Source organism: Equus caballus, chromosome 4 (assembly GCF_041296265.1).
Source record: "Equus caballus isolate H_3958 breed thoroughbred chromosome 4, TB-T2T, whole genome shotgun sequence".
NCBI classification, from domain to species: Eukaryota; Metazoa; Chordata; class Mammalia; order Perissodactyla; family Equidae; genus Equus; species Equus caballus.
In genome coordinates, this window is record NC_091687.1 from 14,546,696 (window position 1) to 14,569,311 (window position 22,616).

Sequence of the window (22,616 nt, forward strand, 5' to 3'; positions counted from 1 at the left end):
TATGAGAAAATAACAAGATTTGATAGAAGTAGATCACACATACATGGGTATTTGTTATGTTATTCTCTAAATTCTTCTTTTTTTAAAATTTTTAACTTTTTAAATTTTTATTGATTGATTGATTGATTGAAGCAGATTAGCCCTGAGCTAACATCTGCCGCCAATCTTCCTCTTTTTGCTAAAGAAGACTGGCCCTGAGCTAACATCCATGCCCATCCTCCCCTACCCTATATGTGGGACACCTACCACAGCATGGCTTGCCAAGCAGTACCATGTCCGCACCAGGGATCGGAACCGGCAAACCCCGGGCCGCAGAAGCGGAACGTGCGAACTCAACCACTGCGCCACTAGGCCAGCCCCTCTAAATTCTTCTTACGTTTAAAATATTCTTAATTTTAATCAAGCATATTACATTCTAAGAAACTTAGATGATTAAAATGTTACACTTTCCAAACCTCATAAATAACAATGGCAAGCCTCTTCTAATTGAAATGAGTGGCAAGACAGCCAGGGCTTTTCTGAAAATTCTGGAATCCCAGAAGAAGAGGGCTGACTGTCATCCCACTCACTATTCCACCTCAGCTTCCCTTCTTTAAAAAGATCTTTAAGCGGCACATTTCTATTTAAATATTAATCATCTGTAAACACTACCACATAAATACACTGCCCTAGGTGAGGGCTGTGAAGTGGAAATGCAATTTGAAGCAGACATAGCAAAAGGCCCCAAGACTCCCGTGAGCTGCTGAAATCATCAGTTGGTAAAATGACTAATGCAAAGGTAGACAACTGCTCTTTCATTTAGTTTCTGAACCACATACAGCAGGACCAGTGATATCTCTTCTGTCTTCTCAGATCTCGTACCCAATCCAGAAAGTGTCCGTGTAACTTGAACTCAGTAGAAAAATTCCCCTTACAATCACTTATTAATTAAATTAATGCAGGATGAAACTCCAAGAACACTAAAGTATAATCTTCAGGAAGACTGACTTTTGCAAGATCAAAACAAAAGTTATGGAATCACATACAACACGAAAAACAAATTTTAGCCCATAGATAAATCAGACAGGTTAAATTTCAGTGACACCAATACAACCAACTTTTATAAGATTGTTTTTAAAAATCTTGAACATTGAAAACTGCTACACAGTTCACAGATGCAGAGGCATAAAGCCAGCTGACCGGTTAAATAACACACCTCTCAAGTCCGTGGTTTCTTTGCACTGTAAAGACACTGAATACTTGCCACCCACTATTATTTATACAGAAGCTCTGAGAATCGCAGGACAAAAGGCAATGCGAAACCTGCTTTACAACCATAGTGAAGGTTTAGAGTTGATGCACCAGGCAGCCATGAGTCAAAAATGACGACAGCCAGTTAGCAGGAGAACAACTCTATTAGGCTAATGATTTGTATAAATTGTGTTAGTGGCTGAGGTGTGAATCATCAGTAGCTTGCCATACTTGCACATGATCTTGAGTACTTAATTCCAAGGACAGTAATCTAAGCTACAATGTGCTTTAAAAGCCCATTATCAGTTGTTACTGATTAAATAACTAACCTTTACAATTAGATATTGCTTGGAGGACACACCAAGCACACACTTTTCCACCACACAAAGGATCCATCTGCATAAGGCCTGATACATCCATTCTGAAAAGCGCCTGCACATTTGAAAGTCACCACCACATTTGAAAGACCAGCATAAGTGGTCTACCTTATGTTAGCATAAACGTTCTTGCAATTGTCAGCCAGAAAGTTTCAAATTCCCCAGGTCTTTATTTTAGCACTGAAGAGACATCTAGGGCCTGGGAAAACTCAGAACAGGGTGGGTTAGGAGAGCTACAATTATACCTTGACTGCTCTCATCCAATTAGAGGAGTGGGAGGTAAAGACATTAATTGAGATACTCATAAAAGAACAACCCTTAAAGGCAAATGTTACACTCTGATACACTAGGATCAAATGCAGAAAAAAGTCATATCTACCCCCTCACTTGGTGAGTTTCACAGGAAATACAACAATGAGGGGCGCATAGTTCATAGGTCCCTGAAAGGAGAAATTCATGCACCTTTCTGGCTGCACCCAAGGTAGTTATTATGATTTAATTAAAGTTCTTATTCACTTTATTAATTACAGAGTTAATTATATCTGTTTAAAGTGAACTGTGGGACTTGCAGAGTAAACTTATTATTTGTAAAGAAAAAAAAAAGTGAAGGTTTTTTCCTCTAAGTACTAATTAGCATGAGAGTGTTTCATATTTGCTCCTAACACAGTTTCGAGTCTAGAAAGACTGCCTAGATTTCCACTTGACTCTGTTTACCACAGACAGCACCACTGTCACACAGCCACAAAAAGGAAATATGAAACAATTCTGTTAGGGAATGTTTCAATTGATTCAATACGTCCTAGATAGAGTTTACTGATGTCTTACAAGTAATACCACGCATATTTAGGATGTTGTTAACATCCCAACATCTAATTAGCATATCATAGACACTATCATTGCAGAACGAGATCTATCTTAGAAATTATGGCCAGAGGCATTTGACAAATATATTGAAACAGAAATTAGGAGGAGGTGGGGAATCCTTGAGGCATGATTAGAGTCAGCCTAACTTTTCAAATACAGTAATGGGCTGCACAATGAAGTTTCGGACAATAATGGACCAAGTATACGACAATGGCCCCATAAGATGAGTACCATATAAGCTAGATATGTAGAAAGCTATACTATCTAGGTTTGTGTAAGTACTGTAGGTGAGAAAGAAATTTTCCTCTACCCTTCTAGGTTCTTCTGGCTGATGTAAGAATTAAATTGAGATGAGAAGATTAACAGGAGAAAAGCTAAAGTTTAGTAACACCTATACAGGGAAGAAACCCAGGAAAACCAAGTAACTGGCCAAAATGGCTGAAGCCCTCACATTAAAAACCATCCTGAGCTAAAGACAAAAGAAGATGTTGGGGGTGGGGAGAGTCAGGGGCCTCAAAGGGAAGGAAGGCAATTCACAGGTAGGTGAAAAGGAGCAAACATTTGTAAAACAAGTGTTTGGGCACAAAGAAACAGAAGAACACAGAGAGGAGCCCAACAAACAGCCTTTTCGAGGTTCCTCCTTGTCTACCACCTAGTTCATGGTATGCTGAGGTGAGAGCTCCCTTCCTGAGAAAAGTTTTTGAATCTGAATTCTTTTAGGCAGTTAAGGAAAAGGTAACAGGAAAAACCTTCTGAGTCTTTTTTTTTTTGGGGTGAGGATGATTGTCCCTGAGCTAACATCTGTGCCAATCTTCCTCTATTTTCTATGTGAGTCTCCACCATAGCCTGGCTTGATGAGCAATGTATAGGTCCACACTTGGGATCTGAACCCTCGAACCCTGGTCCACCAAAGCAGAGCGTGCAACCTTAACCACTACACCACCTGGCTGGCCCTTCTGAGTCTTTTGTTTCTTAAAAATAACCAGCCTAGGGGCTGGCCCAGTGGCGCAGCGGTTAAGTGCACACGTTCTACTTTGGCAGCCCAGGGTTTGCAGGTTCAGATCCCAGGTGTGGACACGGTGCTGCTTGGCAAGCCATGCTGTGGTAGATGTCCCACATAGAAAGTATAGTAAGATGGGCATGGATGTTAGCTCAGAGACAGTCTTCCTCAGCAAAGAGAGGAGGATTGGCAGCAGATGTTAGCTCAGGGCTAATCTTCCTCAAAAAAAATAAATAACCAGCCTAAAATAATCTTCATGTTACAGAGACACATTTTGGGGTGGCAAATTTTGTTCCATATTAGTACACTCTATGATGTTCACATAATGACAAAATCACCTAATGACACATTTATCAGAACATATGCCTATTGTTAAGCCACGCATGACAGTATACAAATGCCAGAACTAGGGGCCATTTTAGACAGATTTTTGGTCTGCCTTTCGCCTCTTCATCTGGTAGATCTATGTTAAGTATGTAAGTATACTTAAGTATATTTGTATACTTACATCACTTTGTAAGCACTTTAAGGGTAACTTCTACCTCTTTAGCGTCCTCCACTAAACAAAAAGCAAACCTGCCCCAGCAAACTCAGGATGCTCCATGATTTCTGCTGGATCTTGTCCAAATTAGGCTCTAAATATTTAGCATCATCTGATGGCAAATTTATTCTTTAAATTGGAGAAAAAAGCATAGACCACAACAAGTAATGTAAACCCTCAAATCAATAATAATATTCCAACATCAGTGCAAATTAAAGCTTTAGGTAATTGTTCAACTTGGATCATAGATACGTGGGTGTAGTTATCCCATGCTCTTTAATTTTGTGTATGTGTGAAATTTCCCATAATAAAAGAGCAAAAACCGCAAGCCTCTGAAAGCAGCCTGATTTGTGTCATGGAAACTTTCTTCAGACCCACATTCTAATTCATTCTGGACTCAGACTGCAAATACAATTTCTGGTAACATGACAGACAAAAAACTGGTAGAAAAACCCTGATCAGCTTTCTAAAACTGTAGGAAGATCCCTGTACATTTATGAGGGGAAAAAACCTTAAATTTATAGTTTAATTCTCAATGTTCACACTGACCTTACTGCATTTTATCACAACAGTTTCATTAAAAAAAAAATGGAATGGTAAATATTCTTCACAGTTTACAAATGTAGAGAGTTAAGAAAATGAACCCATAGCAACGCTGGCCTCCGCACCCAGAACACACACACCTCTCTCCTAGGTGCTCTGTAAAGAAGTAAGAACTTCTCAGGCCGTTGGAGGCTCAAAGGGGTCCCTTGCCTCGCAGAAATTATAGTATGGACTAACATAACATTCTGTCAGCAGCACTAATGAGTCTATGCTGATATATCCTGCCTATCTTACCTGTTTTCATTCCTACAAAGCAAAGCAAGCTACAAAACCCGACAAGTTTATGCAGACTTAGAGCAATATATTACTTTAAAGAATCTCTTTCATAAGTTAAGACACTTCTTTACTACTAAATTATTTTTAAAGAATAAAGTATAGGGGCTGGCCCCGTGGCCGAGTGGTTAAGTTCGCGCGCTCCGCTGCAGGCGGCCCAGTGTTTCGTTAGTTCGAATCCTGGGCGCGGACATGGCACTGCTCATCAGACCACGCTGAGGCAGCGTCCCACATGCCACAACTAGAAGAACCCACAACGAAGAATACACAACTATGCACCGGGGGGCTTTGGGGAGAAAAAGGAAAAAATAAAATCTTTAAAAAAAAAAAAAAAAGAATAAAGTATAAAACTCTTTCAGTAACAAATAAAAGTAGAGAAAAGAATTTGTCTTTTACATTACCGAAAAGAAAACCTCTTTTACACGAATGCTTAGAGTATTTTGAGTCAAAAGCAAAAACTGTCTGCACTCTGAGGATCTCCGGTGATCCTCCTTCCTGGTTTAGGCCTGGAACCTGTTTCAATTCTGGTTTGAGCCCCTGATTTACTCCATGAGCCTTCCTAGGTATTCAGGAGTGAATGCATAATCTAGAAAAGAACGCCACTTAAATTTAGTGGAGAAAATACAGAGAAATTTTACTTATTTAAAAAAGGGAGAGAGATAGGACTAAATAAAGCTGACTTCAATTACCATTTACTGTATTAAGAATACTGATGTGCAACAGGATATTTTTTTTAAAGTTTTAAAAAATCTCCATTATTAATACTGGTTGATATAAATTATATGACTGTATCGGAAGACAATACAAAGGAACAACTCAAAACCATTACCATAGAATCGATGAGTTTAATCAAGCGTGACGTAAACGACACCCATAAAAACCAACAATGTTCTTGTAAATACTCAACAATTAGAACATATAAATTTCAAAACAATATTCCATTTGTAACTAGAAAAATATATATATGTAAAAACTTTTAAATTTAACAGGGAACGTATGTAACATTTATAAAGCCACAGAACTCTTGGGTCAAAAATAAGGTTTGGAACAATAGAAAAAAGTACCCAAAAAAGTGACAGTTTCAACTACTTACAATTAAGACTTTTCTACAATGAAAATTTAAAGAAACAACAAATGTGTCATAAGAGAGTCTCATTACACCTCTGTCATATTCAAAAAAATTATACTGTTTGTGGGTCACACAAAAAGCTGGAGCTCTGAATTTTCAAGGGCAAAGTTACTTTCTGTACGTGTGCTGGCTAAAACTGTCCCTATCTAATCTTTAAGGGGTTCAAATTTATAATATCAAGCCCCAAATTAATAATTAATCAAAGGACATACACAAATGCTCACAAATTAGATGGAGAGGTAAGAAGGAAAATCTTGTATTGAATATTTACTCGGTGTTATAAAGCTGGGTGGTTCTTATTTTTCTATTGAAGTTTAACACACAAAGAAAAGCACAAAAACATATATGTTCAGCTCAATAAATTATAACACAGCAAGCACCCATGTAACTACCATGGAGCACTGCCAGTAGCTGGCAGTCCCTTCCTGTCCCCTCCCAATCACTAAGCCTTCCCCCTCCAAGGGTAACTATCACGACTTCTAAACACCGGAATCATACAGCAACTATTCTTTTACGTGTGGGTTCTTTTGCTCAACACTGTTTTTGAGATACATCCATGTTGTTGTATGAGGTCAGTTTGTTCGTTTTCATTACAGTATAGTATTCCAAGGTAGGAACACACAACAATTTATTCACCTACTATACTGTTGATGCACAATCCCCCAACTCATTATGGAGCTAGAACAAATAACGCTGCTATAAACATTCATACACACACCACTTGGTTGCACACATGCACACCATTTCTGTGGGGAGTGGAACTGCAGGTTCACAGAATATGCATATATTCAGCTTCTACACTGCCAACCAATTTACCAAAGTGTTTGTACCAACATATATTCCACCAACAGTGTATGAGAATTTCTTTGCTCCATATTCCCACAAACTCTCTATCGTTAATCCATTTTAATGTTCTGGTGAGTGTGTAGTAGTTGTATGCCATTATGGTTTTAATCTGCATTTCTAAAGACTTGTGGTTTTGAGCACCTTTTCTTATTTTTACTGGACGTTTCGATATCCTTTTGTTGAACTGTCTGTTCAAGTCTCTCACCCATTTCTCTATTAGGATGTCTTTTTCTCACAGATCTGTAGTTCCACCTATATCCTATCCATGAGCCCTTTGTCACAGTACTGCAAATATCTTCTACTCCATGGCTTGCCTTGCACTCTCTTGAAGGTGATTTTTGATGAACAGAAGTTCTTACTCTTCATAAAATCCAATTTATCGTTTTTTTTCCTTTCTGGTTAATGCTTTTTGTGTCCTATTCAAGAAAAATTTTCATAAAAGTTCACCTAGATATTTTCCTGTACTGTCTCCCAAAATATTTATTGTTTTGCCTTCCACAAGTAGGTCCACAATCCACAGGGAATTTATTATGGGTGTGGTGCGGCAGGGTCTTGATTCACTTTGTTCCATATGAACATACATGACGTCTCAGCACCACTTACTGAAACATCATATTTCTGCTGTTCTGCATGCCACCTTTCCAATAAATCATGTCTACATATGCATGTGGTTTTTTGTGCATTCTTTATTCTGTTCCATTCATCTACTGAACCAAGAATACTGTGCAACCTTGCACCAATACAACACTGTCTTTATTAATCTAGTTTCATTAAAAATCCTGACATCTGATCAAACAAATTGTTCTACTCTGTACTTGAAAAGCATCTTGGCTCTTCTTTTTAGTCTTTTGCATTTTCATATAAATTTATCTCTTTTAATGATTGTGACAACCCTGTATGTAACCAAATCTTATTAATCTACTTTAAAAATGTAATAAAGGAAGTCTAGAAAAAGTATATAACTTGCCTAAGGTCATAAAACCATAGAGGCTAGATTTGAACCTGGGAGTGTCTTTGTGCAAAGCGTACACTTTTTACACTACAATATCCTGCATGCCTATAAATTCACATGTGAAAATGTTAACCTTAAATGTAAAAAGACCCACAAGTAACAATAACAATCAAGTATTATTTTAGGGGCCAGCTCCGTGGCCGAGTGGTTAAGTTTGAGCGCTCTGCTGCAGCGGCCCAGGGTTCGGATCCTGGGCGCGGACATGGCACCACTCGTCAGACCACGCTGAGGTGGCGTCCCACATCCCACAACTAGAAGGACCTGCAACTAAGATATACAACTATGTACAGGGGGGTTTGGGGAGATAAAGCAGAAAAAAAAAAAAGAAGATTGGCAATGGTTGTTAGCTCAGGTGCCGATGTTTAAAAAAAAAAAAGGTATTATTTTAATACCTGTTCAACATATCATGGGTAACTTTAAGATAATTAATTCTGACAATGCTGGCAAATTTATAATGAAATTGGTACTAACAATACCAATTTTGCCAGTAGAAGTGAAAATCACAACAATCCTTTTAGAGTTTTAGAAAACTAATAGTTACTACTACTAATAAAAGTGCAAGGGAACTTGGTGTCCTGAAGGATTGGTTTAGTTACTGCCAGCTTAAAGCCCAATTGTTATAAAATGTGGGTCATGCCTCACTCCCATTCTGGAGCTATTAAGGAGATGAAATGGATAGATTTTTGATAGGTGAAGGACTGAAAAAATTCATGGACAATTCCAGATGTCTGGCTTGAGCAAAGGGTGCCCACAGAACTAATATTTATGAACTAATATTTCTTCTAGGCAGTGTGGTAACTGCTTGACATAAATTATGTCATTTCATTCTCCCAAGTTTCCCAACTGAGCAGGTATTATTGCTGCCCCAAATTACAAACGAAAAAAAATAGGATGAGAAAGAAAGCACTGGATATCAGATCTTAAATGAAATATTCAGTTGCTAAGCCCTTTCCACCACAGCAAACTGCTAATATCCATGTGATATCTGTTTCACAACTGACCTGAAAGACTAGATTTTCCACCAGGAAATATACAAGTAACACAAAAACAACAGCCAGGCAGCTGTCAGGGTTTCACTGTGTCCAAATGTAGTAAGTCACATGGGAGCCTTTTGACATTACTGCCCCTAGCAAAGTCACCTTTGAAAACAATACTGCGTTTGTTTGTTTGGGTTTTTATTTCTTTCCTTTTAAAAAAAACTTTGGCACCTTAAACTTAAAAAAAAGTTTACATCTTTAATACACATTAGAGACCATGTAATATCTCACTCTACACTTTTTACAACCCCACTGCAGTGACAGCAGAAATCTTGTAATTTGGTTTTTAACATATTCTAACATAAATTAAAATGAGGTAATACAGGCTCATGAAAAGATAAGGGATCCCTATGATAGACCTTGGTGTAAGTGGATGGAAGGGAACAACTTCCTCATATACATGACAGCATAGGAACTACATGTAGGAAAGAAATGGCCCCACTTCAATCTGTACTCTTCAGACCACATCAGTAATACTGGGCAACACGCTTAATAAGGACAACAGATCAACCAGAGTAATAATTCTTACCCAACAGTAAAATTTACAATGCAGATTCCTGGAAAGTATTTAGAGAGTTTCTGATTCAATGGGTCTGAAGGTGAGGCCTCGGAATCTACTTTTTAAAAAGTTTCTACAAAACACCCAGAAAACAATTAACAAAATGGGAATAATGACATACCTATCAATAATTACTTTAAATGTAAATGGACTAAATTCTCCAATCAAAAGACACAGAGCAGCTGAATAGATTTTAAAAAGACCTATCTATATGCTGCCTACAAAAGACTCACTTCAGATGTAAGGATACAGACTGAAAGTGAAGGGATGGAAAAAGATATTCTATTCTGTTCAGATTTCCTATTTCTTTATGATTCAGTTGGTAGGTTGTATCTTTCTAGGAATTTATCCATTTTTTCTAGGTTGTCCAGTTTGTTGACAAAAGAAACCAAAAGAAAGCTGAGGTAGCTGGGAATACTTAAATCAAACAATATAGGCATTAAGACAAAGACTATAATAAGAGACAAGGTCATTACATAATGATAAAAGGATCAATCCAACAAGAGGACATAACATTGATATTTATGCACCCAACATAGCAGCAGCTAAATATATAAAGCAACCATTAACAGACCTAAAGCGAGAAACAGACAGCAATATGATAATAATAATTAATATTGCACTTTCAACAATGGACAGATCATCCAGACAGAAGATCAATAAGGAAACATTGGACTTAAATGACACACTGACCATATGGAGTTAACAGACATATACAGAATATTCCATTCAAAAGCAACAGAATACACATTCTACTCAAGTACACATGGGACATTTTCCAGGATAGAAATATTAGCCCACAAAACAAGTTTTAATAACTTTAAGAAAATTGAAATCATATCAGCATCTTTTCCAACCACTATGTTATGAAACTAGAAATCAATTACAAGAAGACAACTGGAAAATTCACAAACAACATGCTACTGAACAACCTATAGGTCAAAGAAGAAATCAAAGAGAATTAAAAAAATACCTGCGACAAACGAAAATGGAAATACAACATACCAAAACATATGGGTTGCAGCAAAAGTAGTTCTAAGAGAGAAGTTCATAGTGATAAACGCTTACACTAAGAAACAGGGAAAATCTCAAATATACAACCTAACTTTACACCTCAAGGAACTAAAAAAACAAAGAACAAATGAAGCTCAGTTAGTAGAATGAAGGAAATAACAAAGATCAGAGTGGAAATAAATCAAACAGAGACTAAAAAGACAATAAAAGATCAATGAAACTAAGAGCTGATTTTTTGAAAAGACAAACAAAATTGATAAACCTTATGCTAGACTCATCAAAAAACAAAAAAGAGAGAGAGAGGGGACTCAAACAAAATCAGAAATGAAATAAGAGACATTACAATTGATAGCATAGAAATACAGAGGATCATAAGATACCACAATGAACAATTATATGCCAACAAACTGGACAACCTAGAAAAAATGGATAAATTCCTAGAAAGATACAACCTACCAACTGAATCATAAAGAAATAGGAAATCTGAACAGACCAATAACTACTAAGGAAATTGAATCCATAATTTAAAAACTCCCAAGAAATGAAAGTACAGGACCAGAAGGCTTCACTGGTAAATTCTACAAAACATTTAAGAAGAATTAATACCAATTCTTCTCAAATTCTTCCAAAAAACAGAAGAGGAGAGACCACTTCCAAACCCTTTTATTCCAAGCCAGAATCACCCAGATACCAAAACCAGACAAGCATGCCACAAGAAAAGAAAGTAACAGGCCAATTTCCCTTATAGATGCACTATCTATATTTTGCAAATTAAATGCAAAAATCCTCAACAAAATATTAGCAAACTGAATTCAACAATACATTTAAAGAATCATGTGGGATTTACTCCAGAGATGCAAGAATAGTTCAACTCTGCAAATGAATCAATGTGATGTACCACATTAACAAAATGAAGGATAAAAATCATATGATCATCTCAACAGATGCACAAAAAGCATCTGACAAAATTCAATATCCATTTATGATAAAAACTTTCAATGAAGTGGGTATAGAGAAAATGTACCTCAACATAATAAAGGCCATTGATGACAAGCTCACAGCTGACATCACAGTCAATGGTGAAATGCTGAAAGCTTTTCCTCTAAGATCAGAAACAAGACAAAGATGCTCACTCTCCCCACTTTTATTCAACATAGTATTGGAAGTTCTAGCCAGAGCAATTAGGCAAAAAAAAAAGAAATAAATGTATTCAAATAAAAAAGGGAAGTAGTAAAACTGTCACTATTTGAAGATAACATGATCTTATATATAAAAAACCCTAAAGACTCTGCCAAAAAACTGTTAGAACTAATCAACTAATTCAGTAAAGCTGCAGGATACAAAATCAATATACAAAAATCTCTTGAGTTTCTATACACACATAAGGAACTAAAGACAGGAAAATTCAGGAAAAAATCCCATTTACAATTCCATCAAAAAGAATAAAATACCTAAGGATAAATTAACCAAGGAGGTGAAATACCTATACACTGAAAACTATAAGACATTGATGAAAGAAACAGAAGAAGACACAAATAAATGGAAAGACATTCCATGCTCATGAACTGGAATAATTAATATTGTTAAAATGGCCATACTACCCAAAGCAATCTACAGATTCAATGTAATCCCTACCAAAATTCTAATGGCATTTTTCATAGAACTAGAACAAACAAGCCAAAAATTCGTATGGAACCACACAAGACCCCAAATAGGCAAGCAATTTTGAGAAAGAAGAACAAAGTTGGAGGCATCATGCTCCCTGATTTCAAATCATATTACAAAGCTATAGTAATCAAAACAGTATGGTATTGCATAAAAACAGACAAAGACATCAGCGGAACTGAATAGACAGCCCACAAATAAACCCATGCATATACGGTCAATTAATTTACAGCAAGGGAGGCAAGAATATACTATGGTGACAGGATAGTCTCTTCAACAAATGGTGCTGGGAAATCAGAGAGTTAAATACAAAAGAATGAAACCAAACCACTATCCTACACCATACACAAAAATGAACCAAAATGGATTACACACTTCAAAGTAAGATCTGAAATCATAAAGTTCCTAGAAAAAAACATAGGTGGTAAAATAGACTACCATATGATCCAGTAATTCCACTTCTGGGTATTTATTAAATGATAACAAAAACACTAACTTGAAAAGATACATGCACCACTATGTTCAGTGCAGCATTATTTACGAAAGCCAAGATATGGAAACAACCTAAATGTCCATCAATGAACAAATGCATAGAGAAAAGGTGGTGTATATATACAAGGGAATATTATTCAACCACAAAAAAGAAGGAAATCTTGCCATTTGTGATAACATGGATGGACCTTGAGGGCAATGTGCTAAATGAAATAAGTCAGAAAAAGACAAATATCATATGATCTCATTTACATAGGGAATCTGAAAAAAGAAACCTGAGCTCATAGACAGAGAGAACAGATTGGTGGTTGCCAGGGGCAGAGGGTGGGGGTAGGCGGAATAGGTGAAGGGGGTCAAAAGATACAAAATTCCAGTTATAAAATAAATAAGTCATGGGGATGTAATGTACAGCATGGGGACTACAGTTAGCAATACGGTACTGCATGTTTGAAAGTTGCTAAGAGAGTTAAAAGTTCTCATAACAAGGGGCTGGCCCCGTGGCCGAGTGGTTAAGTTCGTGTGCTCTGCTGCAGGCAGCCCAGTGTTTCGTTGGTTCGAATCCTGGGCACGGACATGGCACTGCTCATCAGACCATGCTGAGGCAGCGTCCCACATGCCACAACTAGAAGGACCCACAACGAAGAATATACAACTATGTACCGGGGGGCTTTGGGAAGTAAAAAGGAAAAAAATAAAATCTTTAAAAAAAAAACCAGGAACATATATAAATTAAAAATAAAAAGTTCTCATAAGAAAAAAAATTTACATATGGCGACAGTTGTAACTAGACTTACTGTGGTAATCATTTCAAAATATATATAAATATTGAATCATTATGTTGTGTACCTAAAAGTAACATAAAAATAAATAAATTAAAGTAACAATATTATGTCAATCATATCTCAATAAAAAGATATTTTGATGTGCTTCAACCATATAAGAATATACGAAATATACATGCATATGAAGAGAAATTAATTCAACAAACCCCCATAGATCCACTGCCCTGTTTTAAAAAGATCTTCAACAAGACTTTAGAAGCCCCCTGATCCCACCTCCTTCCCTCCCCGAAGGGAACCATTATCCCGATTCTCTGTTAATCATTCCCTTGCTTTTCTGATTAGTTTTACCCCTAATACATACGAATACATATTCCTCTGAACAATGTATTTTCAGTTTTGAAAACCTGATGAGAAATCATAAACCCAGATACACAAGAGCACGGTGTCCTTAAAAACGAAGGTAAGTAAAGAAGGATAGGGAAAGATAAACTGAACAGTCTCTGCATCACTGTCCAGTTTCAGTTGTCCAAAAAGTTAACAGAATTCCTCTCTGGAAAAGTTAGCAGGCAAAGAAATGAATCCTGAAAAACACAAAGGTCAAGCTCAGTCAAGGCTTCTACCAGGGTAGTGTAGGTTAGTACTGAACTTACAGCAAGAACACAGGCGAGAGAGCAGGCTCCTGCGCATCATTGTTTCTAAGCTCACCACGGCTATCCACCAGGACCTAGCAGTAGGTCAAAGCAAATACATCTGAGAGGTGAAACAAGCATCCTCAGCTGAGCCGGGCGGCAGGGCATGAGGGGAGAGCAAGAACTTCTGTAGCACATGGTCAAAACAAGCTAAGAACAGACAAACCTGGGTCAAGCTCACCAGGGAATTCTGTGCTCGGGTTTAAAAGGTCTACCAGTGACAGCAAGCATCTTGGTAATTACTGTCTTAACATTTCTGTCTTGATTCACAGCCCTCCAAACTAGAGTGGGTGACCTCTACATATAACACACAGCTGGCACCTTGCAATCGCCTAGTCATCATTCTGGGGATTCCGCTCATCTCCCTTCTTTGTTGAATCTCTTGTTTCCTATATCCCAAGTCTTCCTTTTTCTTAGTTTACTCTCGATTTGGTGTTCCTCATCCTCCAATAATTTTTAATGAAGGGGACAAGGGAGGTAACTATTTTGAGACACTGCCTGTCTGACAATAGCTTTATTCCAACTGGCCATAATTTGGCGGAGTACATACAGTCATGCATTGCTTAACAATGGGATACATTCTGAGAAATGCACTAGTAGGTGATTTCATCACTGTGTGAACATCACAGTGTACTCACACAAGCCCAGATGGTATAGCCTATTACACACCTAGTCTATATGGTATAGTTTATTGCTCCTAAGCTACACACCCGTACAGCATGTTACTGTACTGAATACTGTAAGAAACTGTAACACCCTGGTAAGTATTGGGTATCTAGACATAACTAAACATAGAAAAGGTAAAGATAGGGTATAAAAGATCAAAAAGGGTACACCTATATAGGGCACTTACCAAGAATCAAGCTTGCAGGACCGCAAATTGCTCTGGGTGAGTCAGTGACTGAGTGGTGAGTGAACGTGAAGGCCAAGGCCTTTCCTGGACAGTACTGTAGACGTTACAAACACTGGACACTACTATAGACGTTACAAACAGGGGACACTACTATAGACGTTACAAACACTGGACACTACTATAGACGTTACAAACACTGGACACTTAGGCTACAGTTAATTTATTAAAGAATATTTTATTTCTTCAATAATAAATTAACCTTAGCTTACTGTAACTTTTTTACTTTATAAACTTTTTAACTTTTTGACTCTTTTGTAGTAACACTTAGCTTAAAACACAAACAACAAGTACAGCTGTACAAAAATATTTTTACTTTATATGCTTATCCCATAAACTTTTTTCTATTTTTAAAATTTTTTATTTTAAACTTTTTTGTTAGAAACTAAGACACAAACACACACATCAGCCTTGACCTCAATCATGAGGATCATCAATGTCACTGTCTTCTATCTCCACATCTTGTCTCATTGGAAAGTCTTCAAGGGCAATGACACACATGGAGCCGTCATCTTCTATGATAACAATGCTTCTTCTGGAATGCGTCCTGAAGGGCCTGCCTGAGGCTCTTCTTGAGGAGGTATTACTCTCTTCAGAAATATGTCCGTGGTGGTTTCCTTGGTTTATTTTTTTTTTATCATAGATTTGCTTGTAAGCAGATAGAGCACCATAAACGTTCCTCTCTATTAATGAAAACCTTTCAATATTGGGATCCATGTTTTCAAACTTTTTAAGGAGCTCGCTGAGGTCTGCAAAAGCTTCTGCTAAACTCTTCAACTGTGAACTTCCTTGGGGGTTCTTTTTCTTCTCCTGCAGTTCCTTTTGCTCTTGCTGCTTCTTCAGCCATGGGTTCCTCTTCTAGTTCCAACAACTCCTCATTAGTCAATTCCTCAGGAACCACCTCTGGGAGCTCCTCGGTGTCATCCGTACCCACAACCAGGTTACAGTTACTTGCCATCTCAACCACAGGCTTGTTGATTTTTGCAACCTTTTCATCCTTGCTGTCAGGGACGAAGCTCTTGCATGTCTTCTTCCAGGTGCCATTCCTACACTCCTTGGTGACATCACCCCAAGCCCAAGTAAAGTTCTTGATGCAGTCAGAGATGTTGTAATCCTTCCAGAATTGCATCAGTGTCTTCTCAGCATCTTCCTCATTTGCAGCAACAGCCTGCACAAAGGTCCTCCTCAGGCATTAGGCCTTAAAATCTGCTATAACTCCTTGATCCACTGGCTGGATCAAAGAGGTGGTGTTTGGAGGGAGAAACATGACTTTGATATTGGGACGAAGATCACCAAAATAAGGAGGATGTCCAGAGCATTATCAACAATAAGCAGTCTTGAGAGGTATGTTAGTATCCAAACAGTACTTCTCCATTTCACTGGCGAGCTATTCAGGAGGGTGTCTTGGAAGACAAACTAGGTCATCCAGGACCTCTTATTGCTCCTGTAGTTCACAGGCAATGCATGCTTACTGACATTCTTGAAGGCCCTAGGATTCTCATTGTGCCAGATCACAAAGAGTTTCAATTTGTAGCCTGCAATACTGCCCCCAAGCAAGACTTTTATCCTGTCCTTAAAAGCTTTAAAACCTGGCATTGACTTGCCTCCTTATGGATAAAAGTCCTTTCAGGCATCTGTTTCCAGAACAGGAAGGTTTAATTCATATTAAATATTTGCCCCGGCAAGTAATTTTCCTCCACAATCAGCTTACCTAGAGTTTCCAAAAATCCTTCAGCTGCCTTCACATCAGCGCTCAGACTCACCACTCACTTTCACGTTATGTAATGAATAACAATTTTTGAATCATTTAAATCACCCAGAGCTAGCAGTAAACTCAACCAGCCTTTTCTTTCAACATCGCAAACAAACTTTTTGCTTTGGCTGTGATCGTCATGGTGCTGAGAAGGACATGCTTCCGTGTCCAGCCCTCAATCCAGGTCATTAGAAGTTTCTTCATGTCTGATATAGGCCTTTCTTGAATTTTTTTGTGAGTCTCATTGTCTTTAATGAAGCAGATCCTTTAACAGCTTCCATCCTTTGGCTCTCGTTCGTCAAGATCGTAGCTATGATGGAGTGGGACACCCCTGACTGGCGAGCAATAACTATCACTGACTTTTTACCTTTGCAGTCCTTCATCACTTTTAATTTTGCTTCCATGTCAATCACTTGATGTGGCCTCTTACTGGTGACGTTAGCAGTGGATTTTGTATTCTCAGGGGCCACGATGAACAAAACAACATGAGAGTAAATCAAGCACAGGAGAAAATGATGCGATCTAAAGATGCGGTAAATGTGAGATGTATGAGGCTGCTGCTAGTGCAACATAGCATACTGTTTCACAATCAACTTGTTTTTATAAGTGGAAAGAGTACACTCTAAAATAACAATAAACAGTATAGTAAATACATAAAACAGTAACAGTCATTTATCGCTATCAAGTATTATGTGCTATGCATAATTGTATGTGCTATACTTTCACGTGACTGGCAGAGCAGTAGGTTTGTCCACATCAGCATCACCACAAACACATAAGTAATGCACTGGGCTATGCCATTACAACAGCTACAATGTCAGTGGGTGATAAGAATTTTTCAGCTCCATTATAATCTTACAGGACCACTGTCGTATATGTGGTCGGTCGTATATGTGGTTGACCAAAATGTCATTATGCGGTGCATGACTGTACTTCAAAGTTCAAAATCATTTTCCCTCAGAATTTTGAAGGCACTGCTCCACTGTTTTCTCATTTCCAGGTTGCTGCAGAGAAATCCAAAGCCATTTTGATTCCTGATTCTATATACGTGACCTGTTTTTTGCACCCTAGACTCATCTCTTTGCTTCCCATTATTTTGAAATTTCCTAATGATGTGCCTTAGCACAGGTACATTTTCATCTATTAGGTTGGGCTCTCAGTGGGTACCTTCAATCTGAAAAGTCTAACCTTCAATTACGGGTCACTTTCTTGAGTTATTTATTATTTTCTCCTTTTCATGTCCCCCTTTTTTCTCTATCTGGAACTTTTTTTTTTTTTTTGAGGAAGACTGGCCCTGAGTTAACATCTGTTGCCAATCTTCCTCTTTTTTTTCCTCCCCAAAGCCCGAGAACACAGTTGTATATCCCAGTTGTAAGTCATTCTAGCTCTTCTATGTGGGATGCCTCCACAGCATGGCTTGATGAGCGGTGTGTAGGTCCGTGCCCAGGATCTGAACCAGTGAACCCCAGGCCACCAAAGAGGAGTACACAAACTTAACCACTTGGCCACAGGGCGGGCCACTCTATCTGGAACTTAATCATATGGACACTTAAATTCCAGAAGAGTCTGCTAAGTGTTCTCTCTTTTATTTTCTACGTGTCTTTTTGCTCTACTTTCTGGGCAATTTCCCCTTACAATCCTCCTAAGGTTTCATTTCTACCATCATGTTTTAAATTCTTTTTTTGTTTTCTAATTATGTCTTTATAGAATACGGTTTTTATTTCACCCTCATCGCTTGTCTCTCTTAATATATTAATAATTGGGGGCAGAGAATTGTTGGTAGTTTTTTTCTCTTTGCAAAGTCTCATCCAAGTGGCTTTTCTCTGTTTATTTGTTTTAGTTCCCATCTCCCACCTTCAACGTAAGAGGCTTTCCTCAAATAACTAGTAATACTAGGGTGTTTGCTTATGATTAACAGTAGGGGACTAAAATGTTTATCCTGAACTTGTGGGTGGGGCTTATGACCTAGATCTTCAAGGAAACCCGTGTCAGGTTTTTTCTCTAGGGCTACTCAGAAAGCCCTGACACTAAAACTTCAGCCTCATATCTGGCTACCAGCATTAGGTGAACCTAGAGGAGAAATGGGGGGCGGGGGTAGGGGTGAGGTAACTCTGCTCTCAGATTCAGTATGTGTAAAATCATGTATTCTTCTCTTTTCAGTATGGTAATGATTATATTTCCCAATGTTATTTCCAAATTCCAGACAGACATTAATAATTGAGATTTGGGAACAAGAAACTGGAATTTCCCAAATCACAAGTTATTCTGTACCTTTCATAAGACTTCACTTACGGATTCTTAAATAATAATGAGCGACCATAAAAATATACAGTGAATCATTTTTCTGTGATACAGTTATCATAAAAGTTTCAAGAGTTTTCTGTAAAAAGAAACTTTGATTATAGTTTGATGATAAAAAGTTTTAGGAGAGAGTGAAATCATCAAAATGGCAGAATAGAGTTTTTGACTGTCATCTCCCCAAAGAACACCAATTATGATAACCCCTCACAGACAAGAGCGCCTTTGTGGAAGTCCAGGAGTCCAGCAAAGAAATTCCAGAAATCGTTGAAACAAAAAGTCCAAGATTGCACGCATTGAAGAGAGTAAGAGGAAATGTCTGACTTAATGCGTCACCCCTCCCACAAGAGGACACAGCGCAGTACCAAGAAAACCCTTACTTGCCAGTGATTTCTCCTGCCGGGGAAAGTGAGTGTGTGTGAATTAGCACTCAGCCTCCCTGGCTGTGCTGGATGCTGCCAAAGAGGCTCATTTCTTGGGCCCCATCCAGAATACTGAGCTGTGAGCTGCACAACGGGGGCAGTAAGTGGCTAAGGGAAAAACAGCCAGGAACATATCAAAGGGACACAGATCCTACTAACTACTACATGGATTCCATCAAGGGTCCTGCCCATGAGCAACTGCGTATGCCTCACCTGCAGATTCCCACAACTGGCCCATGGGCACCCTCAGCACTCTGCATGCCTCACCCACACACACCACCACCCGTGGACAGCTCCGTGTGCCCCCCATGGCCGTGACAGCAAGATTTTGCAGATGGCTAGTGAGCGTGACTAGAAAGCCAGTCCAGGAGAAACTACAATCTTGAATATTTGGCACTGCACTAGGGAAAGCAAAAGGGAGGCTGTCACACCCAGTCTAGCTTTGCAGGACTGAGAGAAGGCATACAAGCTTAAGAATTCTGCCACAAGAGGAAGCAAGAAGTGTGGAGAAAGCGTACCCATAGAAGAGGTCTAAGAAAGCCTCAGAATCCCTAACAGGGCTGACAGAAGGTATTTCTCTCCCAAAGCTAGTCAGTAAAGACTGGAGGAGGTGACTGCTTCTTCAAATGTGAAGACAGCAATGCAAGACATCAAGGAACATGAAAAATTAAGGAAATATAACAACACAAAAGGAATACAATAATTTTCCAGTAACTAAACCCAAAGAATGGAGATCAGTAATTTACCCAGTAAGGAATTCAAAATAGTTGTTTTAAGGAAACTAAGTGAGCTACAAGAAAACATAGACAATTCCATGAAATCAGAAAACAACAGACAAAAAAAATGAGACGTTTAACAGAGAGAAATCACACAAAAGAACCATACAGAAATTCAAGGGTTGAAGAATACAATGAATGAAATGAAAAATACAATAGAACACATCAATAGGAGAATGGATCAAGCAGAAGAAAGAATCTGTGAAGTAGAAAGCAGGACTTCTGAAATTACCCCGTCAGAGGAGACCAAAGAAAAAAAGAATGGAAAAACATGAAGAAAGCCTATGTGAATTATGGGACCCCATTAAGAAAAATAATCTACGTATTATTACAGTCCCAGAAGAAAGGGAGACAGGGCAGAAAGCTTATTTAAAAAGTAACTGAGAATTTCCCATATCTGGGAAGAGGGTTAGACATCCAAGTTCATGAAGCTCACAGTTCCCCAAAGAGATTTAATCCTAAATGACCTTCTCCAAGACACATTAAAACAAAACTGTCTAACATCAAAGACAAAGAGAGAATTTTAAAAGGAGTAAGAGGAAAAAAATCCTGACTTACAAGGGAACCCACATAAGGCCATCAGCAGATTTCTCAGCAGAAACCATATAGGCCAGGAAAGAACAGTATGATATATCCAAAGTGCTAAAAGAAAAAAATTTCCAATTAGAATACGTTACCCAACAAAGTTGACCTTCAGAAATGAAGAGAGATAAAGATGTTCCCAGACAACCAAAAGCTGAGAGAGTTCATCACCGCCATACTTGCCTTACAAGAAATGCTGAAAGGAGTTCTACCAGCTGAAATGAAAAGATGCCAATTAGCAACATGAAAGCGTACAACACACAGGTAAAGGTAAGTATACAGTCAAATTTAGAATACTCTAATACTGTAATATGTTGGTGTATTAACAACTTAACTCCAATATAAAAGTTAAAGGACAAAAGTATGAAAAATAACTATAGCTATAATAATTTGTAAATTACTTATAAATTGTGACATAAAAAAACAAAAATGGGGGGCCAGCCCCATGGCCGAGTGGTTGAGTTCACGCACTCTGCTTTGGCAGCCCAGAGTTTCACTGGTTTGCATCCTATGTGCGGACATGGCACTGCTCATCAAGCCATGCTGAGGCGGCATCCTACGTGCCACAACTAGAAGGACCCACAACTAAAAATACACAACTTTGTACTGGGGGGCTTTGGGAGAAAAAGGAAAAATAAAATCTTAAAAAAAAAAATGGTGGGGTGGATGAAACAGTAGAGTTTTTGTATGCATTGGAAGTTAAATTGTTATCAGCATAAAATAGACTCATATCTACAAGACATTTTATGGATGCCTCATGGTAACTAAGAAGCAAAAACTTGCATTTGATAAAAGATAAAGAGAAGGGAATCAAAGCTACAGAAATTCATCAATTCACAAAGGAAGACAGCAGGAGAAGAAGACAGGAATGAGGAAACCACAAAACAGCCAGAAAACAATTAATTAGATGGCATTAATAAGTCCTTATCTATCAATAATTATTACTTTAAATGTAAATGGATTAAATTCTCCAATCATAAGGCACAGAGTGACTGCTTGGTTAAAAAACAAGACCCAACTATGTCATGTATACAACAGCCAAACTTCTGCTTTAGGTACACATAAAGGCTCAAAATGAGGGATAGAAAAGATAGTTCATGAAAATGAAAACCAAAAGAGAGGACAAATAGCTATATTTATTTCAGAGAAGATAGGTTTTAACTCAAAAGATGAAACAAGAGACAAAGAAGGTTATTTTATAACGATAAAGGGATTAATTCACCAAAAGGATATATTGATCATAAATATCTATGCACCCAACAATAAAGCACCTGTATATACTAAGCAAATACTAATAGATATGAAGGGCAAAATAGACAACAATACAATAATAGTAAGGGACTTCAATACCCCACTTTCAACAATGGATAGGTCACTCAGACAAAAAATCAATAAGAAAACCTTGGACTTGAACTATATATTGGACCAAATGAACCTAAGAGACATACACAGAACATTCCATCCAAAGCAGGAGGATATACATTCTTCTCAAACACACACAAAACATACTCCAAGACAGATCATATGTTTGGTCACAAAACAAGTCTTAGCAAATTTAAGAAGAATAAAATCATAGCAAGTACCTTTTCTGACCAAAATGGTATGGAACAAGTAATCAGTAACAGGAGGAAAACTGGAAAATTCACAAATATGTGGAAATGAAACAACACATTCCTGAACAACCAATGGGCCAAAGAAAAAATCAAAAGGGAAATTTTTTAAAAATCGTGACACAAAAGAAAAAGGAAGTACAACATAGCAA

General features: G+C 37.9%; 1 protein-coding gene across 17 annotated transcripts in view; it reads right to left on the reverse strand.

Moving 5' to 3' along the window:
- COA1 (cytochrome c oxidase assembly factor 1) overlaps positions 1 to 22,616 on the reverse strand; it is a 112,619-nt gene that overhangs the window by 55,990 nt on the left and 34,013 nt on the right. For 4 of the 17 annotated variants that reach the window (XM_070265511.1, XM_070265510.1, XM_070265513.1 and 1 more), the window contains exon 2: positions 21,038 to 21,069. The exons of 9 other annotated variants lie outside the window; for them this stretch is intronic. In XM_070265511.1, the coding sequence (XP_070121612.1) occupies positions 21,038 to 21,069 (32 nt within the window). Of the gene's footprint in view, positions 1 to 20,830; positions 20,910 to 20,949; positions 21,070 to 22,616 lie in introns of those variants that run through there. 4 more of the 17 variants (XM_070265521.1, XM_070265515.1, XM_070265522.1 and 1 more) reach the window with 2 other exon arrangements.